Raw genomic sequence first — 15,691 nt, 5'->3', positions numbered from 1 at the left:
CTGTGCCTCCACAATGATGATGATGCTGCTCACGTGAAGCTGTTCAGTATTCATTCTAATCCAGCGGACTGTTCTTTCATATTTTCACTCAAATACAGCTCAGTTCAGCAGGCTTGTATCTGGTTCGCAAATGGTTAAAAAGCCATTCTCAGCATCTCCAAACACTGAACAGGGTATTTCACAAAGCTGTTTGGCACGGCTGTAGCCAACAGGCAATGTGTTTAACATGTCACGCTCCAAAAACTGCTGTTTATTCCCAGCTTTGGGCGCCTGGAATGCAAATAGTGTGGCTTTTCTCCTCTGCGGTGTGTAGAGGAGTCGGTTTTGTTTGAGTTTTTCCTCATGATGTGTTTTCTTAATTATCTGGCTGACGTTCACCTCTTTGTCGAGCCTTTGTGAGCGCCCTCTGTTCCTGCTGGACTGTGTTAGAAGTGTGTTAACATATTAATACTTCCAGTGGCGGAGACAAAATATTCAGAGCAGGAATGGATAGATGCATTAGTTTTTAAAATCAATGACTCCCAAAAGGTTTTTTGGTGGAGCACAACAAAGACAGATTGATGTTGTCATGGAAATGACCATCTTTGAACTGTACGCGTGATCAAAGGACTGATGTTACCATGAAAAGGATTTTTTCCCCCCCCCACCTGACAGCCAAGTGTCTTAATCTGGAAGACAAAACCACCATCATTTCACTTTTCATATCACTGTATATCAACTGTCCTGGGTGCACCAAAGGAAAGCAGTACATCATCTCTGTCTCTCCAATGAATCTGCATGTACACAGTAAGAAAGACCCGTGAGAGTAGCTTCAAATCTGTTATTTATAAATGTCTATTTTATCTATCAGTGAGCGATGTCTTATCGAACCTTTCAAAGCCAAATGTCAGTTTGTTTGCCAACTTTTCTAAGCAGCTTCGAGACATGAACCCCCCACTTTACACACATCTCCACTACAGACAGTGCTGGTGGCATCATGCGTGGCTCGTGCTATCCTCCAGATAGCTAGTATTGTGAATTTTAGTAGCATTCCTGTAGAAATGTGGTCCTTCTGTACCAAGGAAGTTCAATAAAGACTCAACACTGGCGTTTTAGCGCTGCGTCTATCTGTTTATTTCTATGCATGTTGAATGAAGTCCCCTGGGAGCTGTGCAATATTTATATGGGAAGGACAAAGCTAACAATGTGCTTTTTAATAGCTACCGCTGTATCCTAATCTTTTTCTCCCTGAAGTGAACATTTGGCCCACCGGCTTGCATTGATTTTGAACCATGGGCTTTTGCATTAAAAATAACTGTATGTGCCAATCATGTTTTTACTAGTGAGGAGCAGCAGAAAAGGGGGCGAAGAATAATGCAGCCGCTTGTGTCAGAAGCTTTTCCTTATCTCCTCACCTCATATGGATTCCTCTTTCTTCAGAAATATTAACAGCATGCTAAGCAAGAATTCTCTCCGAGTAGTTTTTCAAACAAATGTCAATAAAATCAGGGCAAGCTCCAGAGGAGAAGTGCCACTCGCATCCATTGAGATTCTCCACCAGTCTGCTGCACAGCTACTGTTTCCATCTCCTGTGGGCATTTTACTGATCAATCTGATCGATTGCTTTTGTTCCAACTCAGAAATGTTAATGACCGTCTAGTTATGAGGCGCATACCAGCAGACGCTGCAGAAATCGAACAAGCAACAAACACTAATGCATAAGTTAGGTGTGAACTCACGTATGCAGAGTCATCGCTCACATGCTTTATAATAACACATGACTCACCTCCCACTTTCTCTCAACATTACACGTGGGCCAGCTCACCCTCTGTCACTAACAAACACTTGAGAGGTGAACAGCTGTTAGAAATCACAGCTTCAATCTGGTAAAAAAAACAACAACTGTGAACCAATGAAACTCAATCACACTGCCTGGAATTAACACCCCTATTTATAGAGGTGGGATGGATTTTGTAGAGAAATATGCAGGGTTAAATGAAACAGGACTATCATTTCCATGTCGTCTATTTCACTCTGGCTGCTGCTGGTCAGATAATTGCCACCATTAATGTCACGCAGGATGAAGAGCGGAGAAATTTTTAAAAAAAAAACAGAATTGAAGAGTGAGAGACGGGTGGGGCAGGCATGATGAAGGCATTCTGACAGCGTGATGGAGGTACGAGGGTGGCTGGCAATTCCAACAGGCAATTTTTGACATTGAACTAGAAGCTCTGGGCAAAACATACGCATATGAAATATGAATGCGCTTGGTGTGTGTAGCCATGCTGGTTGCGCACAGGGGAAGCCTCAGCTCTATAATACATTAGTCTCTTTAGGGACATGCCCTAATTAATGGCTTGACCTCCTAACGGGTAGCCCCCTTCTGCGAGTTAACATTTAGCTGTGCACCCTCCAGAGATGCACTTTGAAGTGCATTTAATAAAAGAAGTTGTCAGTGACATTAATGAGAGAGTCAGGGTAAGTACGTACAGGGCTTCGTTTTATTTCCCGACAATTTATATTCTGATTTTATACATGTCTCAACTCAGCAGAGAGGAAAAAATACAAAGCAACATAGAATCAATCTAAAAGGAAAAAAACAAAGTTCTTAAACCAATAATGATACACACATACACATCAAAAACACTGATCCTGCTTCTGGTCAAAGGCAACCGACTCCTGCTGCAGACTGTTCCGTCTTCATATACTGTATTACAAGTGACGTATGTGTGTGTGTGTGTGTGTGTGTGTTTGTATACGCTGACAGTCCGCTATTAACAACTACAAGAGTGAATGGCACAGCTGTCATTTTCCATCAGCCGGTGTGTTTCTGAATCCGTCGAGGGGAGATTTGGTGACAAGAAAACTTCCCACGAAGCTTCCTGGTTTTATTGTGAATATTGTGTGTAACAAGGGTGTCCATGAACATCCGTTTGTCCATCATGTCCATGTGTCCGTTAATCAGTGACAGTGTCCATCAGTGCCTCGTCTCCACATTTCAGTCTCTTGTTTTCAGTTGGACTTGGACCAGATCTTCCCACTGCCACGCAGCCTGAATGGGGGAAAACAGGATGAAACACTGCACCGGCACTTGGGGATTTAACGAAATACCGATATGAGTTACATGTTTACTTTCCACTTGCACGACTAAACCAGCATATTACTGATGCAACCTCGGTGCAACAGTGTCTTTGTGATAGCTAATGGCAGCATTTTGTATTTTTGCATCGGAATTGATCTCAGTGGGTTTTCCATATTTCCACAAATTACAAAGAAATTTAGCAAAGAACCTATTTCTAATAATACCGCTGCACTATCAGTCCCGTCCTTTAAATAGCTTTATAAAGAAATGGTGTCAAAACTCATTTTTAATTCGAGGATTGAGGTTAAGCTATCATTAATTTGGATTTCAAGTGGATCTTCATTTGAATGAAGTGCAGTGCTGAGTGATGAAAATTATAGAGCTCAATGCTTCATCAAAATATGACAGGCAGCCAGAAAATAATCACTGCTTTCTGTTCGACGGCAACAACATAAACAGCAGACGAGCGAAGCTTCTCTTTTGATCACTGGAGGGGGGAACGGTTCTTTCAGGAGAGCACATGGGGCATTTGAACATCCAGTGACATTTTACAATCCAGGACAGATGTGAAATTAGCCATCGGTAATTGGGCCGGATGGAAGCCGAACAGGAAGAGTCCCTGAAAGCAGGGTTAGAATACTGCTGCAAAACACTGATGTGATAATAAAGCTACTTCACGCAGACACACGTTCACACACAACGGCAGCTGGCTTTTTAATGTTTATTGAAAAAATAGAAACATAGCGGTTCTGTGTTAAATTAACTTCTTCTCTCGACAAGAACACTAGACTAATGGCTTACATTTAGTTCTTGAAGTGGTCTTTGTAGTGCTGCATTTATAACGTATATCGTACCAAACAAAAGCAGCAATAAAAGAAACGCAATGGAAGAAAACTCTACCTGCAGCTTTTTTTGTTCAATTTCTTGCTGTAAAAAAAAACCCCTTGAATTACCAGCGCACCAACAATTCTGACTAAAACCATTTCAGTAAATTATTCTACATGGCCAAACATATTTTATGTGTTCAATTTCTGGGATGTTTGACCATGCTTTACGAATGCAATTTCTATGCAAACTCTTGCCGTTTCCTTTTGTTCAGAAGGCCATAACATCAGTCATGCATGCATGTTTGTGTTGCCACGCACTTCCACGCTGCCAATTCAAAAGGTTGCATCACAGTACTCACCCTTTCACCTTTGAACTTTTTTTGCCTGGTTGTCGTGGTTCCTGGGAGGAGGCGGGGTCTCGTGGCTCTGCAGGCTGATCTGCATCCTGATTGGAGGCGGCTCCAGCAGGGGCGGGGCCTGACGACGGAGAGGCAGCGCTGGCCTTTAATGTTTTCTGTAGGTTTGAGACCTGAAGTAAAAGGGAAGATGGATTCAAAATTACAGAGGGGGGCGAGTTGAACGACAGGGTTACAATTTTTCAAGTCTGTTGTATTTAGTGTTGGAAAAGTTACTAAGGAAATTACTTTTGACTTAGTACTCTTTTGTAAAATAATAAATAAAATAGTAATACTATAAATATTACTTGCTAAAAAAATGATTAAGTTACTAGTTCACTATTCTGCTCATTTACAAAGGAGACGTCCGGTTACGATGCCCATCATAGAATCTTTGAGAAACTATGAGACCAGTTATGTGACTGGCTGAGAAATTTATTAAAGTCCTCCAACTGCTGATCCATATTTTCCCTCCCCCAGCCGGTTTAACACGTTACACATACATGAGCCAAAATTAAAAGTGCCGACGCCCAAATTGTAATCCCTTACACTACTCATTACTGGAGAATGTAATCATATCACAGTAACACTGGTTGTATAGCAATAGTCAGGTTTGTGGATAAATTCACACAGCAGCAAGTTTATACTTTAATGTGTTTATGAACACGTTGCAGTATGAGCTTACCCTCAAACTAAATGCAAAAAAATAAAAAAATGCAGTCAGTAAGAAAACTAAAAGACCACAAGAGGCTGGAAGCATAAAAAGATGCTGAAGGGGAAGAGTCATATTTACTGGATTTTCTGAGGGGGAAAGAGCTGTAGGTTGAAGAGATGGACTAACCTCTGTTTCCACTTGGACTTTGACCTTTAACTGGCTCTCTCTGTATTGGTTTGCCCTCGAGACCTGCTCTTCAATACCACACAGCACTGCCTCACAACCTGTGCACCTGAGAGAGACAGAGACACAGAGAGCGAGAGAGAGAGATGGAGGTTAGAAAGCTGATAACTGAGACAGCGCTATATAAATTCTATGTATTATTATTATAATAAATACGTGTGTGCACAAGCACATAGAGGGGATACCGACCACTCCTGCAGCGTGTTGACTATGTTTGGCAGCTCGTTGGGGCCGAGGTCACGACCCACGCTGCAGTCTACCTCCACCTGCTGGTTCCTCTGGTCCAGTTTGCCCTGGATGATATCACAGTAAACGGCGTCTATCAGCAGGTCCTCCAGCTCCCTCACATTCTTCAGCTCGAGCTGCTGCAGAAGCAGTGAGTACGGCAGGCACTGAGGGTAAAAAAAAGATATGGCGACGTTAAATATTATCTTCTTTTTTAACTAAGGTATACAGACAGATAATTTGATTCCACTTTAACGGTTTGATGGGAAATGATACAAATGTTACAGTAAAATTGCCTATTTGTCTAAATGTCACTGCCAGAGAAAGGTGAAAGGAGTTTTAAATTTAGCAATCCTTGCTGGGCAATTAGAGAGTTCACACCTACATGCGGGGGAAAGCAGTGGCATATTCAGGAGAAAAAACAGGGTCAGGAGTGAAAAGAGCAATGGTAGTAGAAAGTGAGATTAAGTTTATTTAAAAAAAAAAAAGGACAGAGCTGGTGAGAATAATGAATCAATTATTTATCGGGAGCAGAGAAAGAAAAGGGCAGGAGATGTGCAGAATGGTTGGCAGTTGCGAGTGAGAGATGCCTTAATAAAAGAACATTAAATATACGTTATCATGCACATGAAGGGAGGGGTAAAAAGTCTAAAATGAGATGAGCAGTAGTGGCTGGGCTGGTCACTCTTTCTTGAGAAGCTTGAGACTGAAAGACTTGTTGGTGTCTGTCATTTTAATTTAGCTGATATAAAACAGCCACAAGTTTAAAGGGGACATATCAAGTTCATTTTCAGGTTCATACTTGTATTTTGGGTTTCTACAAAAACATAAATGTATAAAAAAACACATTACTTTTTTGTCAAACTCAGTGTCGGAATATAACAGTGTTTCCCTAAATATAACCACCACTTCTGATTATTTTCTTTATTTTACAGGAGAAGAGGAGGCTTTGTCTTATCTCTTTAGAAACATATCATTTTGCGCTACAAACATATGCAGGTCGATTCACACACTTGTGAATAAAGCATAAAATAAACTTTACACTTACCTGATAATGTCAGCACAACAATTATAACAACAAGCACAGGGTAGATGTCAACTATAACTGCTATAAAATCACAGATTCAGGATTATCATTCCTCATGGGGGAAACCGACCTGAACCGTCACGTGTCGCTCAGTAAACGCGATCATTTGGTAGGAATATGCAAGAAAACACATATTTGGGAAATAAAACATTTGGAAGAGCCATCTTGAAAAAAAAGATAGGAGGTATTCCACATATTCAGAGCTCGAAATGCGGGCTACCGGCACTTTTTTACGCCTTTTTCTTGCACAGCAGCACTTCTCACAAGCTGCTGGTCCTCTGTTCTGCCCCCTCCATATCATCTTCTCCGGGACATTCACAATTAATTGTTTAGAACTAATAAAATTGTGCAGCACCAGAGTTTTTGCGCCACGCCACACAAGCATTATGAACAAAACAATGTGGTGAGTATCTGAAGGATGCTATGTTTCCGGGACACCGTCATCAGCTGTAACTGTATGAGAGCAATGCGGCGGCCCCCGAGATAGGTAGACATTACTCCCCTATATCTTTACACCGCAAATAGTTGCTATAAAAACTAAACAAATGGGTTGTTGTAATTCACAGTTGCGGGCTGGGAGGGACTCCATATACCCAAATGTATTTGTACACTGAAAATTTAGGTTTTCATGATATGCCCCAACACACACATTTAGACTTTTTTTTAATATATATTTGAAAGCAGAATTATTAACATAGCACTAACATCTTGCTCTGCGAAGCCTACAGCAAAAGGTGGCTGCTATTTCTGAGGCAAACACAACATTACACAATTAATCTGCAAAGTGAAAATAATGAACCAGTACCTTGAGGTTGGATGCCAGGCTGATGATTGACAGATGGCGGAGTTTATTTCTCTGAGCGGGGGTCAACTCGGGAAGAGAGGCAGCTCTCTCTACAGCAGCACACAAGAACATGAAATAGTAAAAAAGAGACACAATGGGGAAAATGTACCACAGTAGTGTGTACGTGTCACTTGCTGAGGGTCAAACAGTCACACATAATCGAGGCACTACTTATTACTTTGAAGTGTAATGTTATACAGGGACACGCAGGTAAGTGTGGGGCTCTTTAAGCAGTCTGAGAACATCATCGGGAGGAAGTTGGGAGGACGTCGGTCCCCAGCGACTATGTCTCCTGCTGCTATGCTCCCCTGGTGACAGAATTCACACCCTCCGAGAAAGCAGCTCTGACAGCTCCTCTAAGGGCTTCACCACACAGCTCTATGAAAGTAAATGTGCTTCCTGTCGGCGTGACTCCAAAGGGAAGAGAACAATAAAGTAGGCTAATTTTTTTTCCCAGGCTATTGGTTGATGTTCAGCATAAAATTAGACATAATTAACATTCCACTTCTTGTTGAAGCTTCCCGAAGCATTGCACAGACGGCAAATTAAGTCACAAAAGATTAGTTTACTGCCCATTTGTGCCAGCACTGCTGCAACACAGACAATCATCAGCCAATCGGAACATTTAAGGAAAAGTTGCCCAAACGGATAAAAGCACACCAGTAATTTTGTTTGTAATAACCTGCCTGCAGTATCTCGATGAGGGTGTTTAAAGTATGTGTCAGGGTACCTGCTTCGCAACAAAGAAAATACAGCTAATAATAAACAGCCCAATTACTTATTTACACTGTGCTGCCACTGCAATACCTTTGTAGTCGCAGTAGGTTCCATAGGCAAAGAGGTTGAGGAGCTGGTACATTGGTGCATGAGGGCCATTCTCCATCTGTGGTGGAGAAGAAAAAGACGAGGGGAAAGAAAAAATGAAGTGGCAGCACACAGAAGTAATGAGCCTCTACATAAAAACTGGGCAACTGCAATTTGAGCCTTGCTGAGACTCTTTGAGAGTGAGGCTGCATTCACCACACCAGGCGTTGCAGCAATAAGCGCAGGGTTGTGCGGCGGTGTGAGAGTGTCACTGAAATGGCCCATTTGTGGGACTCCATGCTGCTGACATGCCAGGTTACAAGTGATCGTCTGTCCGCATCGACAGATTAAAAAAACTGGGTTTGAAACTGGTGCACAAGGCACAACTGAGTGACTACATTGGGTTTTGGTCATTCATGCTGCTGCGCTCCCTGAGGGCATTTTTTGATCTGATCTGTCTCCGGTGAACAACGGAGGAATAACCTTTATAGACATTACGTTACATTTCATTTAGCTGACGCTTTTACTTACGATAATGTTACATTCATACACCGTAAACACAGCTACAGGGAGAAATTCAGGGTTAAGTGTCTTGCTCAAGGACACATCGACTAGGGCGGGGATTGAACCGCCAACCCCCTGATTGAAAGACAGTCCTTTTGTCTGACTGGAAGCCATCAGCTGATGCCTGTCCTCGACTATAATTTATTTTTTTCGACTATTCTTTAAAATTCTTTACTATTTACGGTTAACACCAGTGGGGTATCTGCAAAGTTTATAAAAAATTACCTCCAGGGGTGCAACATTTAGCCTAACTGCTATTTTGTATTTAGATGTGAACCTGATATTTAAATTGAAATAAAGAAACTTTTGGAAATGCATCAGCCCCCAAGAAGAATACAGTAAATGAAGAAATATTATAAACAGCCAATGTTATCAGCTCAACTACAGATTAGTAATGGAATGAGATAAAAAAAAATGAATGTGGGGGATATTTTACTTTAAAAGTTCTCTGGCGAAACAAATAGCTAAATATATATTGAAGCAGGAAACCACTGAGAAAAACCGAGAGGTCAAGCTTTGTGTTGAAGCCATGTTGTCGGATGCATTTTACAGCAATGCTGCTTTGTCTTCCTTTTTACCTGCACACAACCTATGTACAGTCCTTTAGAAAAAACAAACAAATGCAATTTAACCGTTCAGTGGAATGGAGCATTGGTGCTTTTAACAGCAGCATTTCACTTCCAAAAAAGGGTGTTAACTGCGTATTCTCATAAAAATGTACAACAAACGCAGTATGTTGGTAATGTATTTTTGAAACTGATAGCAGCATCATGCTCAGGAACTCTATTTATAGATGTGTTGATTGGGAGGGTAGTCATGACTTTGAACACTGAAGCACAAATGTATACACATGTCCACATGCATAGATGATTAATGTGGTCCAATGTGGTTAGGAAGTACACTTGTGTTGATGCTGCACTAACACATGCATGTGGTCACATGCATCACTGACCTGTCTGAATGTGATTGTATCCATGTATCCTGGATAATTTAACACCTGTGAGATTAACTGTCTAGTTGTGATTAAAATGGCTTATTTTCATGCCAAGACTGAAAAGGTCCCCAGAGACACAAAGGGTAGGAAGATGAAGTGCAAGTCTTTACCTCTCTGACATTAGGCAGCTCCAGGATGTCAGAGAAGACGTAGAGGCCTGGGGTCTCCAGCAGAGAGCTGACAGCCTGGGCCAGAGCTGGGCCTGACAGAGACAGGAGCTGCTCCACCTCCATCTGATGCCAGGGGACACGGGAGACAAAGAGGTTAGCAGGTTAGACATAAGTACTACAGAGAGACACATAAAAGCAGCAGCGTTGTGAAGAATGTCCAGATAAAAATCAAGGAAATTACATTTCTGTTACCGCCTTGGCTCTGCCATCTGAAAAATGACACTGAGGGACAGCATATCGCAATCTGCCATAAACACTATTGCAAAGCTCTATCAATGAGCAGTAGGACTCCACAGGACGTAGGTCTCTTTGTCATGCACAGCAGCCAAGTACTCTTGAACGAAGCACACTTAACCCTCAAATTACCTGAAGAGCTACTCCGACAGAGGAGTAGCTGCACTGGGTAGCACCAATGCTGGCAACAAGGGTAATGAATGCAAAGAACAGTCCATGTTTATTCATCAAAAGCAATTCCCCTTCACACACACAATGCAAATGCACTTTGGACAACACCAGAATAACTACATTCACACTAGTACGTCTCCATTATCAGGCTGCTCTAATAAGTCTCTTAAGTCCCACCAGTTGATCCAGAATGCTGCAGCTCGTGTACTCACAAAAACTAAGAAAAGAGATCACATGACTCCTGTATTAGCTGCTCTGCACTGGCTCCCTGTAAAATCAAGAATCACATTTAAAATTCTTCTCACCTACAAAGCCTTGATTGGTGATGCACCATCATATCTTAAGGAGCTTGTAGTACCATATTGCTCCACTAGAGAGCTGCGCTCACTAAATTCGGGGATACTTGTGGTTCCTAGAGTCCTAAAAAGTAGGATGGGAGCCAGAGCCTTCAGTTATCAAGCTCCTCTTTTATGGAACCAGCTTCCACTTTCAGTCCGGGGGGCAGACACAGTCACCTCATTTAAGAATAGACTTAAGACTTTCCTCTTTAATAGTGCTCCTTCTGTTTCATGGATTGTGGAAATCATAATCATCATATTCATTGAATGTGTTGTAAGTCTGTAATGCTGTTCATTCTGTCCACATGACATCTATTGCTTCTGTCCATCCGGGGAGAGGGATCCTCCTCTGTTGCTCTCCTGAAGGTTTCTTCCCTTTTTTTCCTGAAAGGGTTTTTTCTGTTTTTTTGTAATTTCTGATTTTGGGCTAAACAAAACAAACTGAATTGAATTGAAAATTAAAACCAGGGTTTAAAAATGTAAAAGATCTCCGTCCACAACCAATTCACTTCCTGTTAACACCTGCACCAACATAACTGGTGTATGCAAATAATCTAGAGATAGTTGGTTTTTTTGGTGTGCTAGTTTGGACGGAAATCACAATGCTGAAACACCTGTGCAGATGTAGATTGTTTTGGTTTTAAAACTCCAGTATTAAAACGGAAACATATATTAGTGTGGATGTCTCCAGAAAGTGAATCCCGAAAAACAAGCAAATAAATAACAAAACAGGACCATTCCCTGATTCGGTACAAAAATGAACCAAATATTATTTTTATTTTTTTTTAAATAGCATGGACAAGATGTCTGAATTACTTCCAATAAAAAAGTGCCTAACTGGCAAATATCCCAATCTAAGAAGCTGTCATGTTGACTTTGATGGGCTATTTTAAGATATCTTAATCCCAGCACACACATCTTGGGACACAGAATAAGTTTAGTTTTACATATGCATGACAAAACTATTGCAATTTCATCAGACAGTTTTTAATACCTGAGGCTATTCCATAAAATAATGCAACAGAGAGTCTGGATACCAACTGCTGAGCTAAGACTAGTCTTATTTGTCACAGTCAGTACCGAGGGTGCGAATATATTATAACATCCTAAATCTGATGCTTTTAGATGCCCACATGCACATCTAAAAGTGAGGCGTAAAGAGTATATTCTCAAGCGAGATGAACAGATGAGAAGGTATGTGTTGCAACCAAACAACACTCAGAAACAATAGCATACCTCTTTTGATTTCAGGATGTTTTTTAAAGTAAAATCAACCTGGATTGGATCCATTGGTGTATTTTTATTGAATTTAAAAAGGAGGACAGAACTGGCTGCATATAAGGAATATGTGGAACTGCTCAATATGCAGGATGAAGCTGTTCAGATAGAGTATCTTGGTGACCACTGAGAAATAAAAAATACCAAAAGATAAAATAGAAGAAAAAATACTAACACTAAACAATAACTAAGAAAATAACTATTAGTGTAGTTCCATGGATCGCAAAGCACAAAAGGGACACATAGTAACTCATTGTGTTAAATTGTTTTGCCTTGTAGTAATGACCTTAGATAATGACTTCACTCTTCATTTAGCTTGTCATGTTCATCAATGTATAATTGTGAATCATGCAAACATAATTGTTACAAAAATTAAATTGTTCAAAGAAATACCGTCCGTTCTCTTTGTACAAAGTGCACCACAAACACCATTTAAAATATTCATCATTTGTTTTGCTGCCAAAAATAATCAACAATACAAATAGTTAGTTCCAGCCCTATCCTCTTCAACCAAAGTGGACCTTCAATGGTTAAATCTTTTAATATGGACTTAACTGTGTTTCAACAGATATGCAGACAGATGTGTGCTGTTTTGCTAATGAGATAAGAGATATTCACAAAGCGTCTGAGCGCTAAAAAGAGCACCTGAGGTGAAAAACGGTAACATGTAGGAAGGAGGACTTTTGAGAGGCGAAGAGTTTCTTAAGCAGAGGAGAAACGGTGGCAAGACAAAGAAGTAGAAGAAATATTCACCAAACATATTAGATTGTGCCGGGATTTATGTGATATGTGTCTGTGTTTTCTTGTATGTTTTCTGTCCTGGTCTGATTGTTCGTATAGTTGGTTGTTATGCTATACATTATTATTATTTATTTATTTATATATTTCTTTTCTCGTCAATTTTGAGATAATGTGTAACATGTATAAACAGAAAATTAAATGATTGAAAGAAAGATTGTGCCGGTATGATGTTTGTGGCCAATCTCATTAGCGATACACTCACATTTCCGACCCAATTCTTAAACACAATAACAGCAGAAATCAATTCACTTAAAGCTTTGGCAACTGCAAAAATTCCACAGTATTTGCTGGTTCATAGATTTACATGCCGACCAACACTACTACCTATATAGACTGGCAATCACTCACTCTAATTTTCGCTCTTTAATATCAAATAGATCAGGTACTACAATGACCAGCATGTCAAATAAATGTAAACAACCACATATAACTGTCAGCATGTGAGTAGGCTACTGCACAAATAGTTTTAAAGTAGGCTTATGGTTTACACTTTATTCAAGAGAGATGTCATTACATAAAATAGTATTCATAATAACACCATGTCTGGATATAAATTAAACTATTATTAGGCTAAATGACTCCTTGCTGGAAATTGTAGGAGGCCTCTGAGAATATGGCTCCTGAACTTTAGGGAAATTAGGAAAAAATACTTCCCAACACATCGAGCAGTGGATCGAATGTTGCAGCTATAAAAACAGTCTAGACTTTTCACTCTGTGTAAACAAGGCTTCATTGAAGAGTTAAAACAAGCTACTGTGGAACAGTCTGAGAATGACTAATAATCTTAAAGCTACTGAAGGGAAAACAAAAATGTAAAAATGAATGTTACGGTGTTAACGGCATGTGGGCAGTGGTGATAAGATTATTCCAATCTCCCAGTGAAAAGCACTGCTACTTTAAAGATAACTAGAATTACTGCCGAACGGATGTATGCCTCTTCAAAAAAGTCAAGCTGCAGTATACATCGGTCTAAAATGTCATCACTTCACCATGTTATCATATGAATTCTTGCATTATGGCCAAAACATGTTTGGGACCTTGACCTTTGAACAAAATGAAAATCAAAGTATACATTTGAGACACTTTTAAAGAGAAAATCCCTCCAGGGACTGACGGAGGGACTGAAAACAGTATACCTCTTGCCACAGCTGTTGACAGCGCTGAGGTATAAAAAAGCCCAAAATGCATAGAAGCAGGAGCAAAGGTAAACAGACAGGAAAATGTGTTAACTCAGTGTCATACAGAAAACTACTTATTTATAGATGTTTTAGAAAGAACATGGCTGTTATATATCATGTCTCTTTATAACATGAAATACTGTGACTTCAAATTATATTATTGTGTTAACTATGAAGAATGGGCAGAGATCATTTTCATTATTGATCAAGCAGATAATGATATCTTCCAATATTTGATTGAGCACATACATAATTAGCTAGAAAAGTATAAAAAAATATCACAATTCTCCAGAAGTCAAGGTGGTGTTTTAGCCTTACACAATCAACAATCTAAAACTCAAATTAATAATATTTAAAATTCTGTTTAGCCAAGAAAAGCTGTAAACCCTCAGATAATCAGTCAGTGTTTGTTGATCGACAATTCAATTAATATACTAATAACTTAATGGATATGAAAGACTGATATTGTCAGGTTTCTGTTGCTCACAAAAAGAAAGAGTCCACCATTTCTACTAAACAATGACTAAGACGGCAAATTAGTTAAATATCCCAAACAAATACACACATCTTTGGTAATATACGTGAACACGTGTTTAAAAATACTTAATCCAGTAGTGTGACTGTGGTGACATTATTATTTTGAAGTCTCGGACAGTAATATACTTTCACGAGAGCATCTAAAACCACATGTCAAATGTGAACAGAAACCTAAAGTGGTGTTTAAAGATAATTCACTCCCTGTTTTACCGCTAGCTTAACGCCGGTTATCGGTAAAGCTAACGAACGACTGCGCCAACAGGCATGCACACAAATGACAGACGAAGCGTTTAATTTACACAACTTTTGCATCGTTTCAAAGTAAAAGTTAGTTTGTATTTTATTAGTTCTCATTCAAATGTATGTCAGCTATTATTCGCTCTCAGTGTGTCACGCTAGCTCGTTGCTAACGGCTAACCATCCGAAGGCTTCACGTAACCGTTGACATTAGGCCTCAGCTTACTTTTAGCCTTTCTAGTCGTTTAAATCACACCACTGTACTGCGGAAGTGATTCTGAAGTAAAACACGCAAATAAATGTAACCGCAAAACGGTTAAACTTTGTCCAAATGTACCTTGTTGTGTTGGTTTCTAGCAGATTGCCTCCCTCTCGAGTGTTCAGTTCCGCTGTTAGGACACGTACGACAACAAAGCAACGTAAGCGTTGATTGGACTGTAAAAGGCAAGTAGGCGGGACAAGGGCTGCTGTCAATCAGCGGATCCGCAAGAACAGCGCTACCTAGCGGTGATCTGATTCACACTGGGAACAGTCGAGATCAATACGTCGCTCAGCGGCGGTAAACAAACTGGAGGTCAGGAGTACCGAGATAAATCTGAGGGTTTCACAAAACGATTTAGGAGAGGGCATTTGTCTTCTGTATTGTCTCTTGTCTTTAAAGTGAAATACCTTTAAATCCATGAACTCGCATGTCCACACTCAGGCCCTATATGTGACAAGGGGTCTAGACAAGTCGACTTCATTTTTAATTCGTCACAAGCTAAACATGGTGTGACCATATATAAAAGGCACACAATCTGTGGCTGTGTGGCTTTTTTTTAATACAGTAGAAGGATGCAGTTACATCAATGATGTGACTTCATCTGGTTACCTTGTTTGTGAGATGAGGAAATGTGGATGTCACAAACAGAAGAAAACGTAGAATCAAGGTAGACTATTAAATAATAGACAATTTTATTGACATACATTTATTCCCAAAAGTCTAACATAGGGCAGGAAAGCTATTATTGATCATCTTAGAGCATCAAATGCAACATTTACAGCATTA

The 15,691-nt window shown here is 40.1% G+C and overlaps 1 protein-coding gene across 1 annotated transcript; it reads right to left on the bottom strand.

Moving 5' to 3' along the window:
* Window positions 1-2,458: 2,458 nt before the first annotated feature.
* cops7a (COP9 constitutive photomorphogenic homolog subunit 7A) lies at window positions 2,459-15,073 on the bottom strand. The gene is made up of 8 exons (XM_034553860.1): window positions 14,981-15,073; window positions 9,810-9,932; window positions 8,145-8,220; window positions 7,299-7,387; window positions 5,371-5,573; window positions 5,125-5,230; window positions 4,248-4,417; window positions 2,459-3,031 (listed from the first exon to the last, which is right to left on the bottom strand). Exons 2-8 carry the CDS (start codon window positions 9,930-9,932, stop codon window positions 2,992-2,994), a joined length of 807 nt encoding a protein of 268 aa, XP_034409751.1. The 5' UTR covers window positions 14,981-15,073; the 3' UTR covers window positions 2,459-2,991.
* Between the last annotated feature and the right edge of the window lie 618 nt (window positions 15,074-15,691).

The sequence above is a fragment of the Cyclopterus lumpus genome, chromosome 16, assembly GCF_009769545.1.
Source record: "Cyclopterus lumpus isolate fCycLum1 chromosome 16, fCycLum1.pri, whole genome shotgun sequence".
Classification (NCBI taxonomy): Eukaryota; Metazoa; Chordata; class Actinopteri; order Perciformes; family Cyclopteridae; genus Cyclopterus; species Cyclopterus lumpus.
Note: the sequence above shows the minus strand (reverse complement) of the source record. Positions and strands in the feature narration are given on the sequence as shown.